This window comes from Sphaeramia orbicularis, chromosome 3 (genome assembly GCF_902148855.1).
Source record: "Sphaeramia orbicularis chromosome 3, fSphaOr1.1, whole genome shotgun sequence".
NCBI classification, from domain to species: Eukaryota; Metazoa; Chordata; class Actinopteri; order Kurtiformes; family Apogonidae; genus Sphaeramia; species Sphaeramia orbicularis.
Window position 1 is genome coordinate 11,498,134 of NC_043959.1, and position 12,668 is coordinate 11,510,801.

Consider the following 12,668-nt stretch of genomic DNA (forward strand, 5'->3'; position numbering starts at 1 on the left):
TTGATGCGACTTTGAAAAATGTCCCCATTATAAGAGATAGGAAGTGGATCGATGCAATAACTCAGTAAATATAAATGATATCCAGTGTAAATTTCTACAGTCCAGCCCTGATGGGGAGATGACCAAAACATAATGTCCACATGCTGATCAGGATCTTCTTCTGGATCCGGGAACGTACGGAAAATGTAACATGGGCTCTTATGGGGAAAACATTTCAATCATCTTCTTCTCCGAAACTACAGTTCTGATTGACTTCAAACTTGGTATACAGCTTCTGTATGATGATGTCAACACAAGGTATTGAAATTATTTCGATCCGGATCTGATTCTGGATTTGGTGCGACTTTGAAAAATTTCCTCATCATAACAGATAGGAAGTGGATTGATGCAATAAATCAGTATCAATGATATCAAGTTGGAATTTGAATTTTTTTACAGATCTGATTGGAATATGACCAAAACATAGGCTATTTCTGTAATAGAATAAATACACAGAACTGGGTGATAATAAATGGCATCTGAATACATTTCACAAAGCTTTTCATTTGGCTGGTAAGCTGCAGGGCCATTAGCCCTATATTTTTTTTTAGATGTTTCCTGGTTGACAGTTTCGACTGTGACTCCAGTCTTCCTCAGAAGTGTCATCCGACGTGCTGCTGACGTGTCATATGACACGTCAGTAATAAATACATAAATATAAATAACATTATAAGAACTGTAAATAAATGAATAATGTTATAAGAACTATAAATAAATAAAATCAGAGGAACAATAAATAAATAATTAGTAACATTATAAGAAATATAAATATCAATCAATCAATCAATCATTCAGTCACTCAGTCCATCAGTCGTCAGTGGCCCTCCCCCCTGCCCCCCCCCTGCTTTCTTCCATCCTCTCTGCTCCATGCTCGTGCTCTTCCAGATTAGAATGTGCTGGCTCAGGGCTTCAGTTTCAGCCTTTTCTCGGGTCACGTTGTCCAACTCCTTGAAGGGACCAATGGTCTGGCAGAGCCGCTCCTATAAAGGGGGTCCGCGCGGGTCCGCCCTCCAGACTTAAACCAGACTGAGCTGATCCTGATCCTGGTCCTGGTCCTGTTCGGGGCGCCGGTGGCTGATTTCATTCATTCTTCCAGTGGAACATGCTGCGGGTCAGGTGTCTGAGAGGAGGCAGCAGGGGGGCCGAGGCCGCCCATCTGATCGGAGCCATGGTGGGTACAGTACGGACGGGGGGGAGTGGGGCTGAGCAGCGACACACACAAAAAAAAAAAAAAAAAAAAAAAAAAAAAACAGACAAAAGGCAAAAGAACTCTATAGAAAAGCACATGTTAACCACAGAATAAAGAGCAGTAGGAAACATCTGAGCAGGGGTTCAAATCACATTAAGGAATTAATGATGATTTTTTTTTTTTTTTTTTCTTAATTCTATCAATTCATTGTTTTATTCATCGTTTCAGACTTCTGTGATGAAAAAAAAACAATTGGACCTCAGGTCCGTTTATTTGATCTGTATTCATTCAGTCAGATGTAGTGGGTGAAACATGTCAGACTTTGAAAGGATCTGCAGAGTTCACACACAAAAAACTGCATGAGCCGGTTTGAGTGACAGTGAACAAGTGTTTGGCGCAGACGCACTCCCAAACCCGGTGACCCCGGCGTTGCGCCTGCGCCAAACAGAGGTCTCACCGTCACAACTATCAGCACAGATAAGGATGAGAGCACGTGGACTTCACACCGACCAGCCAGGAGGGGGGAGGGGGGAGGGGCAAGGACACGCCCACTGCTCATTTATATTAATAATAATAATAATAATAATAATAATAATAATAATTATTATTATTATTATTATTATTATTATTATTATTATTATTATTATGGCTCTTTTGTGCCTGTGGTTTTGTTGTGCTGTTTTTCCCAGAGCTGATGGGGAATACATCGGTCCGTCCCATACTTCCTGTTCTCCTCTTGGTGTGTGAGTGTTTGTCCATCCCAGTCTCACTGTCCGTCTGTCCTGTCTCCTGTCAGCTGGGCCGGGTGCTGCATGGCCAGGTGCAGAGAACCTTCCGGAGCTCGTCCAGTGCGGTGGCCGCTCAGCCCGTCCATGCGGTCCAAGTGGACCCTGTTCCTGAGCCGGTGGCCCAGGAGTGTCCTGTGTGCAGCTACAATGAATGGGACCCTCTGGAGGAGGTGATCGTGGGCCGGGCCGAGAACGCCCACGTGCCTCCGTTCACCGTGGAAGTGAAGGTAAGAGCCCAGACCGGACCCTCCAGAGCCCGGGTCAGGTGAGGAGGTCCCACTGACCTGGGTCCGTTGTGTTCCACAGGCCAACACTTATGAGAAGCATTGGCCCTTCTATCAGAAGTATGGGGGCCAGCGCTTCCCTGCGGACCACTTGAGAAAAGCTGTTGCTGAGATCGAAGAAATGTGCAACATTCTACGACAGGAGGGTGTGACCGTCAAGAGACCAGAACCAATCGACTGGTCTGTGGAATACAAAACCCCCGACTTCACATCCTCAGGTACAAACATCCACAGAGGGGTTAAGGTTAAGGGTTAGGCTTAGCGTTTAAGGTTAGGGTTTAGGTGTTATGGGTTAAGGGGTAAGGGTTAGGGATAAGGTTCAGGATTAAGTTTAAGGCTTAGGGTCAGGAGTTAGGGTTAATATTTAGGGTCAGGGTTAAGATTAAGGTTTAGGGTTAAGGTTTAGGGGTTAGGGTTAAGGTTTAGGGTTAAGGTTAAGGTTAAAGTTTAGGGTTAGGATTAAGGTTAACGGTTAAGGTTAAAGTTAAACTTTAGGGTTGGGGTTAAGGTTAAGGTAAAGGTTTAGGGTTAAGTTTAAGGCTTGGGGTCAGGAGTTAGGCTTAAGATATAGGGTTAGGGTTAAGGTTTAGGGTTAAGTTTAAGGCTTAAGGTCAGGAGTTAGGGTTAAGCTTTAGGGTTAGGGTTGAGGGGTTAAGGTTAAAGTTTAGGGGTTAAGGTTAAGGTTTAGGGATTTGGGATAAGGTTAAGGTTAAAATTTAGGGATAGGGTTAAGATTTAGGGTTAAGGTCTAGAGGTTAAGGTTTAGATCTAGGGTTAGGGTTAAGGTTTAGGGGTTAGGGTTAAGGTTAAGGGTTAGGGTGAAGGTTAAAGTTAAACTTTAGGGTTGGGGTTAGGGTTAAATTTAAGGCTCAGGGTCAGGAATTAGGCTTAAGTTTTTGGGTTAGGGTTAAGATTTAGGGTTAGGGTTGAGGGGTTGCAGTTAAGGTTTTTGTACTACTGTTATGTCACAAATATCTATCTATCTATCTATCTATCTATCTATCTATCTATCTATCTATCTATCTATCTATCTATCTATCTATCTATCTATCTATCTATCTATCTATCTATCTATCTATCTATCTATCTATCTATCTATCTGTGTGTGTGTGTGTGTGTGTGTGTGTGTGTGTGTAGGCATGTATGCAGCCATGCCCAGGGACATCCTCATGGTTGTGGGTAATGAGATCATCGAGGCCCCCATGGCCTGGAGGGCTCGCTTCTTTGAGTACCGCGCCTACAGACCCATGATTAAGGAATACTTCAGAAGAGGAGCCAAGTGGACCACGGCCCCCAAACCCACCATGGCCGATGAGCTCTACGACCAGGTACAAACCCTTACCTTAACCCTACCCTTAACCCAAACCCACCGTGGCCAACTGGCTCTACGACCAGGTACCAACCCTTACCTTAACCCTACCCTTAACCCAAACCCACCATGGCCAACTAGCTCTACGACCAGGTACAAAGCCTTACCTTAACACTAACTCTTAACTCAAATCTTTACCTTAACCCTAAACTTTAACACTAACCCTTAACCCAAACCCTTACCTTAACCCTAACCTTTAACACTAACCCTTAACCCAAACCCACCATGGCTGACGAGCTCTACAACCAGGTACAAACCCTTACCTTAACCATTAACCCAAACCCTTACCCACAATGGCCGACGAGCTCTATGACCAGGTACAAACCCTTACCTTAATACTAACTCTTAACCCAAACCCTTACCTTAACCCTAACCCTTAACCCAAACCCACCATGGCCGACGAGCTCTACGACCAGGTACAAACCCTTACCTTAACACTAACTCTTAACCCAAACCTTTACCTTAACCCTAACCCTTAACCCAAACCCACCATGGCTGACGAGCTCTACGACCAGGTACAAACCCTTACCTTAACCCTAATCTTAACACTAACCCTTAACCCAAACCCTTACCTTAGCCCTAACCCTTAACCCAAACCCTTAACCCACAATGGCCGACAAGCTCTATGACCAGGTACAACCCTTACCTTAACCCTAACCCTAACCTTAACCTTTAACCTTAATCCTAACCTTAACCTTAACCCTTACCCTTAACCTTAACCCTAACCCAACATACAGCCAAGAAAGAACCAGGAAACACACCAGAACTCAACAAGGCATTGTGACATTTAGTTGTTCCTTTGTTCCGTTGTTCAGTTGCTCTGTTGTTCAGTTGTTCAGTGGATCAGTTGTTCCATTGTTCTGTTGTTTAGTTGTTCTGTTGTTTGGTTGTTCTGTCGTCCTGTTGTTCAGTTGTTCTGTCATCCTGTTGTTCCGTTGTTCAGTTGTTCGGTTGTTCGGTTGTTATGTTGTTCAGTTGTTCTGTTGTTCTGTTGTTTGGTCGTTCTGTTGTCCTGTTGTTCAGTTGTTCTGTCGTTCTGTCGTCGTGTTGTTCAGCTGTTATGTTGTTCAGTTGTTCTGTCATTCTGTCGTCCTGTTGTTCCGTTGTTCTGTTGTTCAGTTGTTCTGTTGTTCCATTGTTCAGTTGTTCTGTTGTTCAGTTGTTCTGTTGTTCCGTTGTTCTGTTGTTCAGTTGTTCTGTTGTTCCATTGTTCAGTTGTTCTGTTGTTCAGATGTTCTGTTGTTCAGTTGTTCCGTTGTTCAGTTGTTCTTATGTTCTGTTGTTCCATTGTTCAGTTGTTCAGTTGTTCTTTTGTTCAGTTGTTCTCATGTTCTGTTCTGTTGTTCCATTGTTCAGTTGTTCTGTTGTTCTGTTGTCCTGTTGCTCCATTGCTCTGTTGTTCCGTTGTTCAATTGTTCTGTTGTTCCGTTGTTCAGTTGTTCTGCTGTTCAGTTGTTCTGTTGTTCCGTTGTTCAGTTGTTCAGTTGTTCAGTTGTTCTGTTGTTCCGTTGTTTAGTTGTTCTGTTATTGTGTCGTTCTGTTGTTCTGTTGTTGTGATGTTCAGTTGTTCTGTTGTTCCGTTGTTTTGTTGTCCTGTTGTCCCGTTGTTCAGTTGTTCTGTTGTTCTGTTGTTCAGCTGTTCTTTTGTTCAGTTGTTCTCATGTTCTTTTCTGTTGTTGTGATGTTCAGTTGTTCTGTTGTTCTGTTGTTTTGTTGTTCCGTTGTTCAGTTGTTCTGTTGTTCTGTTCTTCCGTTGTTCAGTTGTTCTGTTGTTCCGTTGTTCCGTTGTTCAGTTGTTCTTTTGTTCTTATGTTCTGTTCTGTTGTTCCGTTGTTCAGTTATTCCATTGTTCAATTAATCAGTTGTTCTGTTGTTACGTTGTTCCATTGTTCCATTGTTCTATTGTTCCATTGTTCTGTTGTTCTGTTGTTCTTTTGTTCAGTTGTTCAGTTGTTTTGTCATCCTGTTGTTCTGTTGTTCCATTGTTCTGTTGTTCCGTTATTCAGTTGTTCTGTTGTTCCTTTGTTCCGTTGTTCTGTTGTTCCGTTGTTTCGTTGTTCCGTTGTTCCGTTGTTCAGGTACTGATTGATATTCTGATTTCAGGATTATCCAATCCGTACGGTGGAGGACCGACACAAACTTGCGGCTCAGGGGAAGTTCGTGACCACGGAACATGAACCCTGCTTTGATGCTGCTGATTTCATTCGAGCTGGGAGGGACATATTTGTCCAGAGGAGTCAGGTAGGAACCCTGTTGGAGAACGGGACAGTGTGTTTGTCCAGAGGAGTCAGGTAGGAACCCTGTTAGAGAACTGGACAGTGTGTTTGTCCAGAGGAGTCAGGTAGGAACCCTGTAAGAGAACTGCAGTGTGTTTGTCCAGAGGAGTCAGGTAGGAACCCTGTAAGAGAACTGGACAGTGTGTGTGTTCCGCAGCCCCATCTGAGGGTTCTGTGTGTGGAGCAGTGGAACAGACAGGCAACACTGTTCCCATCAGTCCACATGGACCGGGTTCCACAGGGTCAGGTGGAGTTTGACCAAAGATGATGCAGAAGACACAAAGGACCAGAAGACACAAAGGACCAAAAGAAACAAAGGACCAAAAGACACAAAGGACCAGAAGACACAAAGAACCAAAAGACACAAAGGACCACAAGACACAAAGGACCAGAAGACACAAAGGACCAAAAGACACAAAGGACCAGAAGACACAAAGAACCAAAAGACACAAAGGACCACAAGACACAAAGGACCAGAAGACACAAAGGACCAGAAGACACAAAGGACCAAAAGACACAAAGGGCCAAAAGACACAAAGGACCAGAAGACACAAAGGACCAAAAGACACAAAGGACCAGAAGACACAAAGGGCCAAAAGACACAAAGGACCAGAAGACACAAAGGACCAAAAGACACAAAGGACCAGAAGACACAAAGGACCAAAAGACACACAGGACCAAAAGACACAAAGGACCAGAAGACACAAAGGACCAGAAGACAAAAAGGACCAAAAGACACAAAGGACCAGAAGACACAAAGGACCAAAAGACACAAAGGACCAGAAGACACAAAGGACCAAAAGACACACAGGACCAGAAGACACAAAGGACCAAAAGACACAAAGGACCAGAAGACAAAAAGGACCAAAAGACATAAAGGACCAGAGGACAAAAAGGACCAAAAGACATAAAGGACCAGAGGACACTGGAGCGCTGGTGTTAGTGTTAGAGTGTTAAAGGCCCATGTTTGTTCTTCTATAACTGTACTCTGTCAGACAGAACCAGTGTTGGTGTCAGTGTTAGAGTGTTAAATTCCCATGTTTGTTCTCCAGGTCACCAACTACATGGGCATCGAATGGATGCGTCGCCATCTGGCCCCAGATTATAACATCCACATCATCTCCTTCAAGGACCCCAACCCCATGCACATCGACGCCACCTTCAACATCATCGGGCCTGGGCTGGTGTTGTCCAACCCCGACCGCCCCTGTCAGCAGGTAACGACAGGAACACCCCAAGGACGGTAGGGGTGGGGCTAAACCTACTGCCCCCGCCCCCAACAGGTATTAAACAGTTTGGGTCAGTAGGTGGTTTAGGTTAAAGATGGATGTTTGGGTCTGTAAGGGTTAAAGGTGGATGTTTGGGTCTGTAAGGGTTAAAGGAGGACGTTTGGGTCTGTAAGGGTTAAAGGAGGACGTTTAGGTCTGTAAGGGTTAAAGGTGGACATCTGGGTCTTTAAAGGTTAAAGGAGGACGTTTGGGTCTTTAAGGGTTAAAGGTGGACGTTTGGGTCTTTAAGGGTTGAAGGTGGACGTTTGGGTCTGTAAGGGTTAAAGGTGTTTTTCTGTCTTTCACTAAACTTAACTCCGTTCCTCCATTGACCTCCACTCATATTTCTAAAGTCAACTCCCATTGGGCAGAACTAAAGGGGCAGAGCTTGTGTCCATTCTTCCTGAAGTCGACTCCCATTGGTCAAAACTAAAGGGACGGGGCTTGTGTCCACTCTTCCTGTGTTTGACACCTGCTCTTGGTCTTGATCTCAGATCGACATGTTCAAGAAGGCTGGATGGACGATTGTCAAACCTCCGACTCCTTTGATTCCAGACGGTTGGTATCGAACAGATCTTTTCTTCCTTGTGTTGTGTGTTCTTTGTAACCGTGTTCCAATAAATGTGTCGGTTGTGTGCAGACCATCCTCTGTGGATGTCGTCCAAATGGCTTTCGATGAACGTCCTGATGTTGGATGAGAAGCGCGTCATGGTGGAGGCCAATGAAACCACCATTCAGAAGATGTTCGAGGACCTCGGTGAGTTCAAGGACACTCAGCCCAAAATGGGTTTGTACTGGGGATGCACCAGAAGGGTTTTTACAACCCATACTGATACCAGTACTGATACTGATAACTTCCTGCTTCTCATAATTGATACTGATCCCAAACCCCAAAAGTTCCCATAGTTCCAGCTGTTTTCTTCTTGTTTCCAGTCAGTGTTAAACTCCGTTAATAGTCCAAGAAAGGCTTCAACAGAACCTAAAGCCTGTGTCTGCTTCAGAAGGACAATAGTCCAAGGTAGGGGTGTCCACTCCTGGTCCTTGAGAGCTACTATCCTGCATGTTTTAGATGTTTCCCTCTTCCAGTCCACCTGATGGTCGTTCTCAGTCTTCTGCAGAGTTTGATGATAGGCTGATCATTTGAATCAGGTGTGTTGAAAGAGGGATACATCTAAAACATGCATGTTCATGGGTTCTCTTCTGGTACTCTGGCTCCTCCCACCATCCAAACCCATGCTCTGATAGGTTTATGGGTTCATCTAAATGACAAACTCCGCCCTCACCCATAAGTATCTGGGACAGACCCCAGACCCCCATGACCCCCCAGACCCCCATGACCCTGGTGACAATGAAGCAGGTTCAGAAACTGAATGAACGAATTATATTCTGTATTTATGGGTGAACTGTCATTATTAGAACTATCCGAATGACATCATTGTTTTCCAGTATCGGACTGATCCTTCTGGACAGTTCTGGACCATTCTGGGCTGTTCTGGACAGTTCTGGACAGTTCTGGACCATTCTGGACTATTCTGGACCGTTCTGGACAGTTCTGATTGTTCTAGACAGTTCTGATAGTTCTGGACAGTTCTGGGCAGTTCTGAACCATTCTGGGCAGTTCTGAACCATTCTGGACTGTTCTGGACCGTTCTGGACAGTTTTGATAGTTCTGGACAGTTCTGACAGTTCTGATAGTTCTGGACAGTTCTGATAGTTCTGGACTGTTGTGGACAGTTCTGGACAGTTCTGGGCTGTTCTGGACAGTTCTGATAGTTCTGGACTGTTGTGGACAGTTCTGGACAGTTCTGGGCAGTTCTGGACAGTTCTGGACAGTTCTTGACAGTTCTGACAGTTGTGGACAGTTGTGGACAGTTGTGGACAGTTCTGGACCATTCAGGACAGTTCTGATTGTTCTGGACAGTTCTGATAGTTCTGATAGTTCTGGACAGTTCTGGACAGTTCTAGACAGTTCTGGACAGTTCTTGACAGTTCTGACAGTTGTGGACAGTTGTGGACAGTTGTGGACAGTTCTGGACCATTCTGGGCAGTTCTGGACAGTTCTGGTGCATCTCTGGTTCAGATTATCTCAGCCTGTGTTTTTAATAAACCTGTCGTGTTCTGGACTAAACCCAGTCTCCTGCTGAATCCCATCAATCTTTGCGTGCGTTTTTGTCGTAGGCATCCAGACGGTGAAGGTGAACATTCGCCACGCCAACTCGCTGGGTGGCGGCTTCCACTGCTGGACCACCGACGTGCGCCGCCGTGGGACCCTCCAGTCCTACTTCCACTAGCCTGGACACAAACAGGCAGTTTGTCCTGAGCTGTGAACATGAACGTGTCCGTCTGCTGTTGTGTTTGATGCATGTGTTGTTGCTGTTGTTTTTGTTGTAAACAGCTTGGTTTGGACGCTCAGTAACATGTACCAGGATAATGTCCTTCCTTCAATCTGTTATCTCAATATCAACGGCTTTCTGGCCTGGCTACTGTGGATCTGAACCAGCAACCCTGAGGACGGGGTTGGGACCCCTTGGACAGGGTTGGGACTCCTTGGACCGGGTCGGGACCCCTTGGACCGGGTTGGGACCCCTTGGACAGGATTCTGACCCCTTGGACAAGGTCGGGACCCCTTGGACAGGGTCTGGACCTCTTGGACAGGATTCTGACCCCTTGGACAGGGTCGGGACCTCTTGGACAGGGTTGGGACCCCTTGGACAGGGTTGGGTCTGATGTGTGAAGGACTTGGGCACAGGAGGAGGGCATCACTCCAAAAACACACCGACAGCATTTTTCCAAAGTCTTTTTTATTTAATTAAATGTTATAAAGTCATGTGGGTCATTGAAGTGACTCAGTTCTGTTTATATTTGTGTTCCATTTTCTTTCTTGGATTTTCCCGCCTATTGTTGTTTTTTTATTGACTCCTAGCTCTAGCTTCACCTCTGTGACTGTTTTCTTGTGCTGTAAACCTGGGCCAGTTGGACGCCTACAGTCGTTCTCACTCCACTGCTTTTATAAACGGTTTGAAATGACAAATGAATGTTTGATGATTCCTGTTGTGCAGATTTGAGTGTGGGAGTGACCTCTGACCTCTGACCTCCACGGTCACACTGTGGATCAGAGGACCAGGGAACGTCCTGTTTTCTATTGTGTAATTAAATGTGATTAAAAGGAGGATGGTGTTGAGTTTGATTGAATAATGCAGACTGGGAAACAGGTTTGAGTCTGAAGGAGTTAGAAAGAAAGACAGAGAGACAGAAAGAAAGAAAGAAAGACAGAGAGACAGAAAGAAAGAAAGAAAGAAAGAAAGAAAGAAAGAAAGAAAGAAAGAAAGAAAGAAAGGAAGAAAGAGTCCGGCCCACCAAAGGGACAGTCTGGCCCACCAAATGGACCAGTCCGGCACACAAAAGGGACCAATCCGGCCAACCAAAGGGTCCAGTCCGGCCCACCAAAGGGACCAGTCCGGCCCGCCAAAGGGTCCAGTCCAGCCCTTGGGATGAATTAGTGAAATATAAAAATTACACTAAGATGTTAACAATCCTTTTAGTTCAGGTTCCACATTCAGACCAATTCAATCTCCAGTGGGTCAGACCAGTCAAATACTGTCATAATAACATAGAAATTATGACAACTCCACATGTTTCTCTTTGTAAATGTAAATATTTTCATGTATTTACGCTAAAACAAAATATAATTTCACAAAAAATGTGAATAAACTGAAATGTCTTAAGAAAAGTAAGTACAATTTTAACAATATTCTGCCTGTTATTAAATGTTTGGTGTTAGTAGATACACTGTGATTTTTAAAAATGTTATTTAGGTTGATTTTTTTCTTTAAAAATCCTTTCAGTTTTAAGTGTTTTGGCTGAAACAAAGACTGTGATCTGCTGCCATCTGGTGGAGAACACAGACCCTAACCCACAGACCCTAATCCAGGGGTGGAGAATACAGACCCTAACCCACAGACCCTAACCCACAGACCCTAATCCAGGGGTGGAGAATACAGACCCTAACCCACAGACCCTAACCCACAGACCCTAATCCAGGGGTGGAGAATACAGACCCTAACCCACAGACCCTAATCCAGGGGTGGAGAATACAGACCCTAACCCACAGACCCTAACCCACAGACACTAATCCACAGACCCTAACCCACAGACCCTAACCCAGGGGTGGAGAACACAGACCCGAACCCACAGACCCTAACCCAGGGGTGGAGAACACAGACCCTAACCCCGAACCCACAGACCCTAACCCACAGACCCTAACCCACAGACCCTAATCCACAGACACCAACCCACAGACCCTAATCCAGGGGAGGCCAACCCTGGTCCTCCAGAACCACAGACCCTAACCCACAGATCCTAACCCAAGACTGTCCAACCCTGGTCCTGCAGATCCTCTGTCCCGTATGTTCTAGATGTTTCCCTCATCCAACACACCTGATTCAAATGATCAGCTGATCATCCAGCTGCAGAAGAATGAAAACCACCGTCAGGTGGAAGAGGAAATATCTGAAACATACAGGATAGAGGATCTACAGGACCAGGGGTGGACAACCCTGCACTAACCCACAGACAGAACCACGGGTCAGAACAAGGCTGGGACTATTACCTGGAGCTGATGTCTGTTCTGTATGACAAGAGGATACGTCTGATATTTAAAAGGGAAGTGGACTGTGTGTTTATGTGTGTGCTTTTGTCTGTGTGTGTGTGTGTGTTTGTGTGTTTCTATGTGTGTGTGTGTGTGTGTGTGTGTGTGTGTGTGTGTTCATTAATCAGTCTAGTGTAAACAGTCCAATATTGTTTCTGATGTTCCTCGTTTTTAATACAGTATCCTTCTAATGCTGTTCCTTTACCCAGCTTGCACCAGTCGTGAGCAGGTGTCACCAGCAGGTGGAGCTCTGAGTTCAGATGAACACAAAGGAAGAAAAGAAAGACAAGAAAAGAAAGACAAGACGAAAAGAAAGACACAGCTCTAAAGGAAAACCTACAAATCTGACAAACAAAACTCAGTCAGAAACAACTGTTCAACCGCTTTTTTCATGTTGTTTAGTTGTTTTGTTTTAGTTGTTTTGTTGTTTAGTTTTGTTTGTTTAGCTGTTTTGTTTGTTTAGTTGTTTTGTTTTTATTTATTTTGTTGTTTAGTTTGTTTAGTTTGTTTAGTTGTTTAGTTATTTTGTTTGTTTTGATGTTTAGTTGTTTATTTTGTTAGTTTTGTTTGTTTAGTTGTTTAGTTTGTTTTGTTGTTTAGTTTGTTTAGTTGTTTAGTTTTAGTTGTTTAGTTTGTTTAGTTTGTTTTGTTGTTTAGTTTGTTTAGTTGTTTTGTTTGTTTTGATGTTTAGTTGTTTAGTTTTGTTTGTTTAGTTGTTTAGTTGTTATGTTTGTTTTGTTTGTTTAGTTGTTTTGTTTGTTTAGTTTGTTTTGTTGTTTAGTTTGCTTAGTTTGTTTAGTTGTTTTG

The 12,668-nt window shown here is 44.3% G+C and overlaps 1 protein-coding gene across 1 annotated transcript; it reads left to right on the plus strand.

Moving 5' to 3' along the window:
- Window positions 1-1,071: 1,071 nt before the first annotated feature.
- Window positions 1,072-10,383, plus strand: gatm (glycine amidinotransferase (L-arginine:glycine amidinotransferase)). Its single transcript, XM_030130922.1, has 9 exons — window positions 1,072-1,210; window positions 2,025-2,243; window positions 2,323-2,518; window positions 3,438-3,628; window positions 5,773-5,910; window positions 6,998-7,162; window positions 7,708-7,771; window positions 7,854-7,970; window positions 9,392-10,383. The coding sequence occupies exons 1-9, from the start codon at window positions 1,142-1,144 to the stop codon at window positions 9,502-9,504; spliced, it is 1,272 nt and encodes a 423-aa protein (XP_029986782.1). The 5' UTR covers window positions 1,072-1,141; the 3' UTR covers window positions 9,505-10,383.
- Window positions 10,384-12,668: the final 2,285 nt, after the last annotated feature.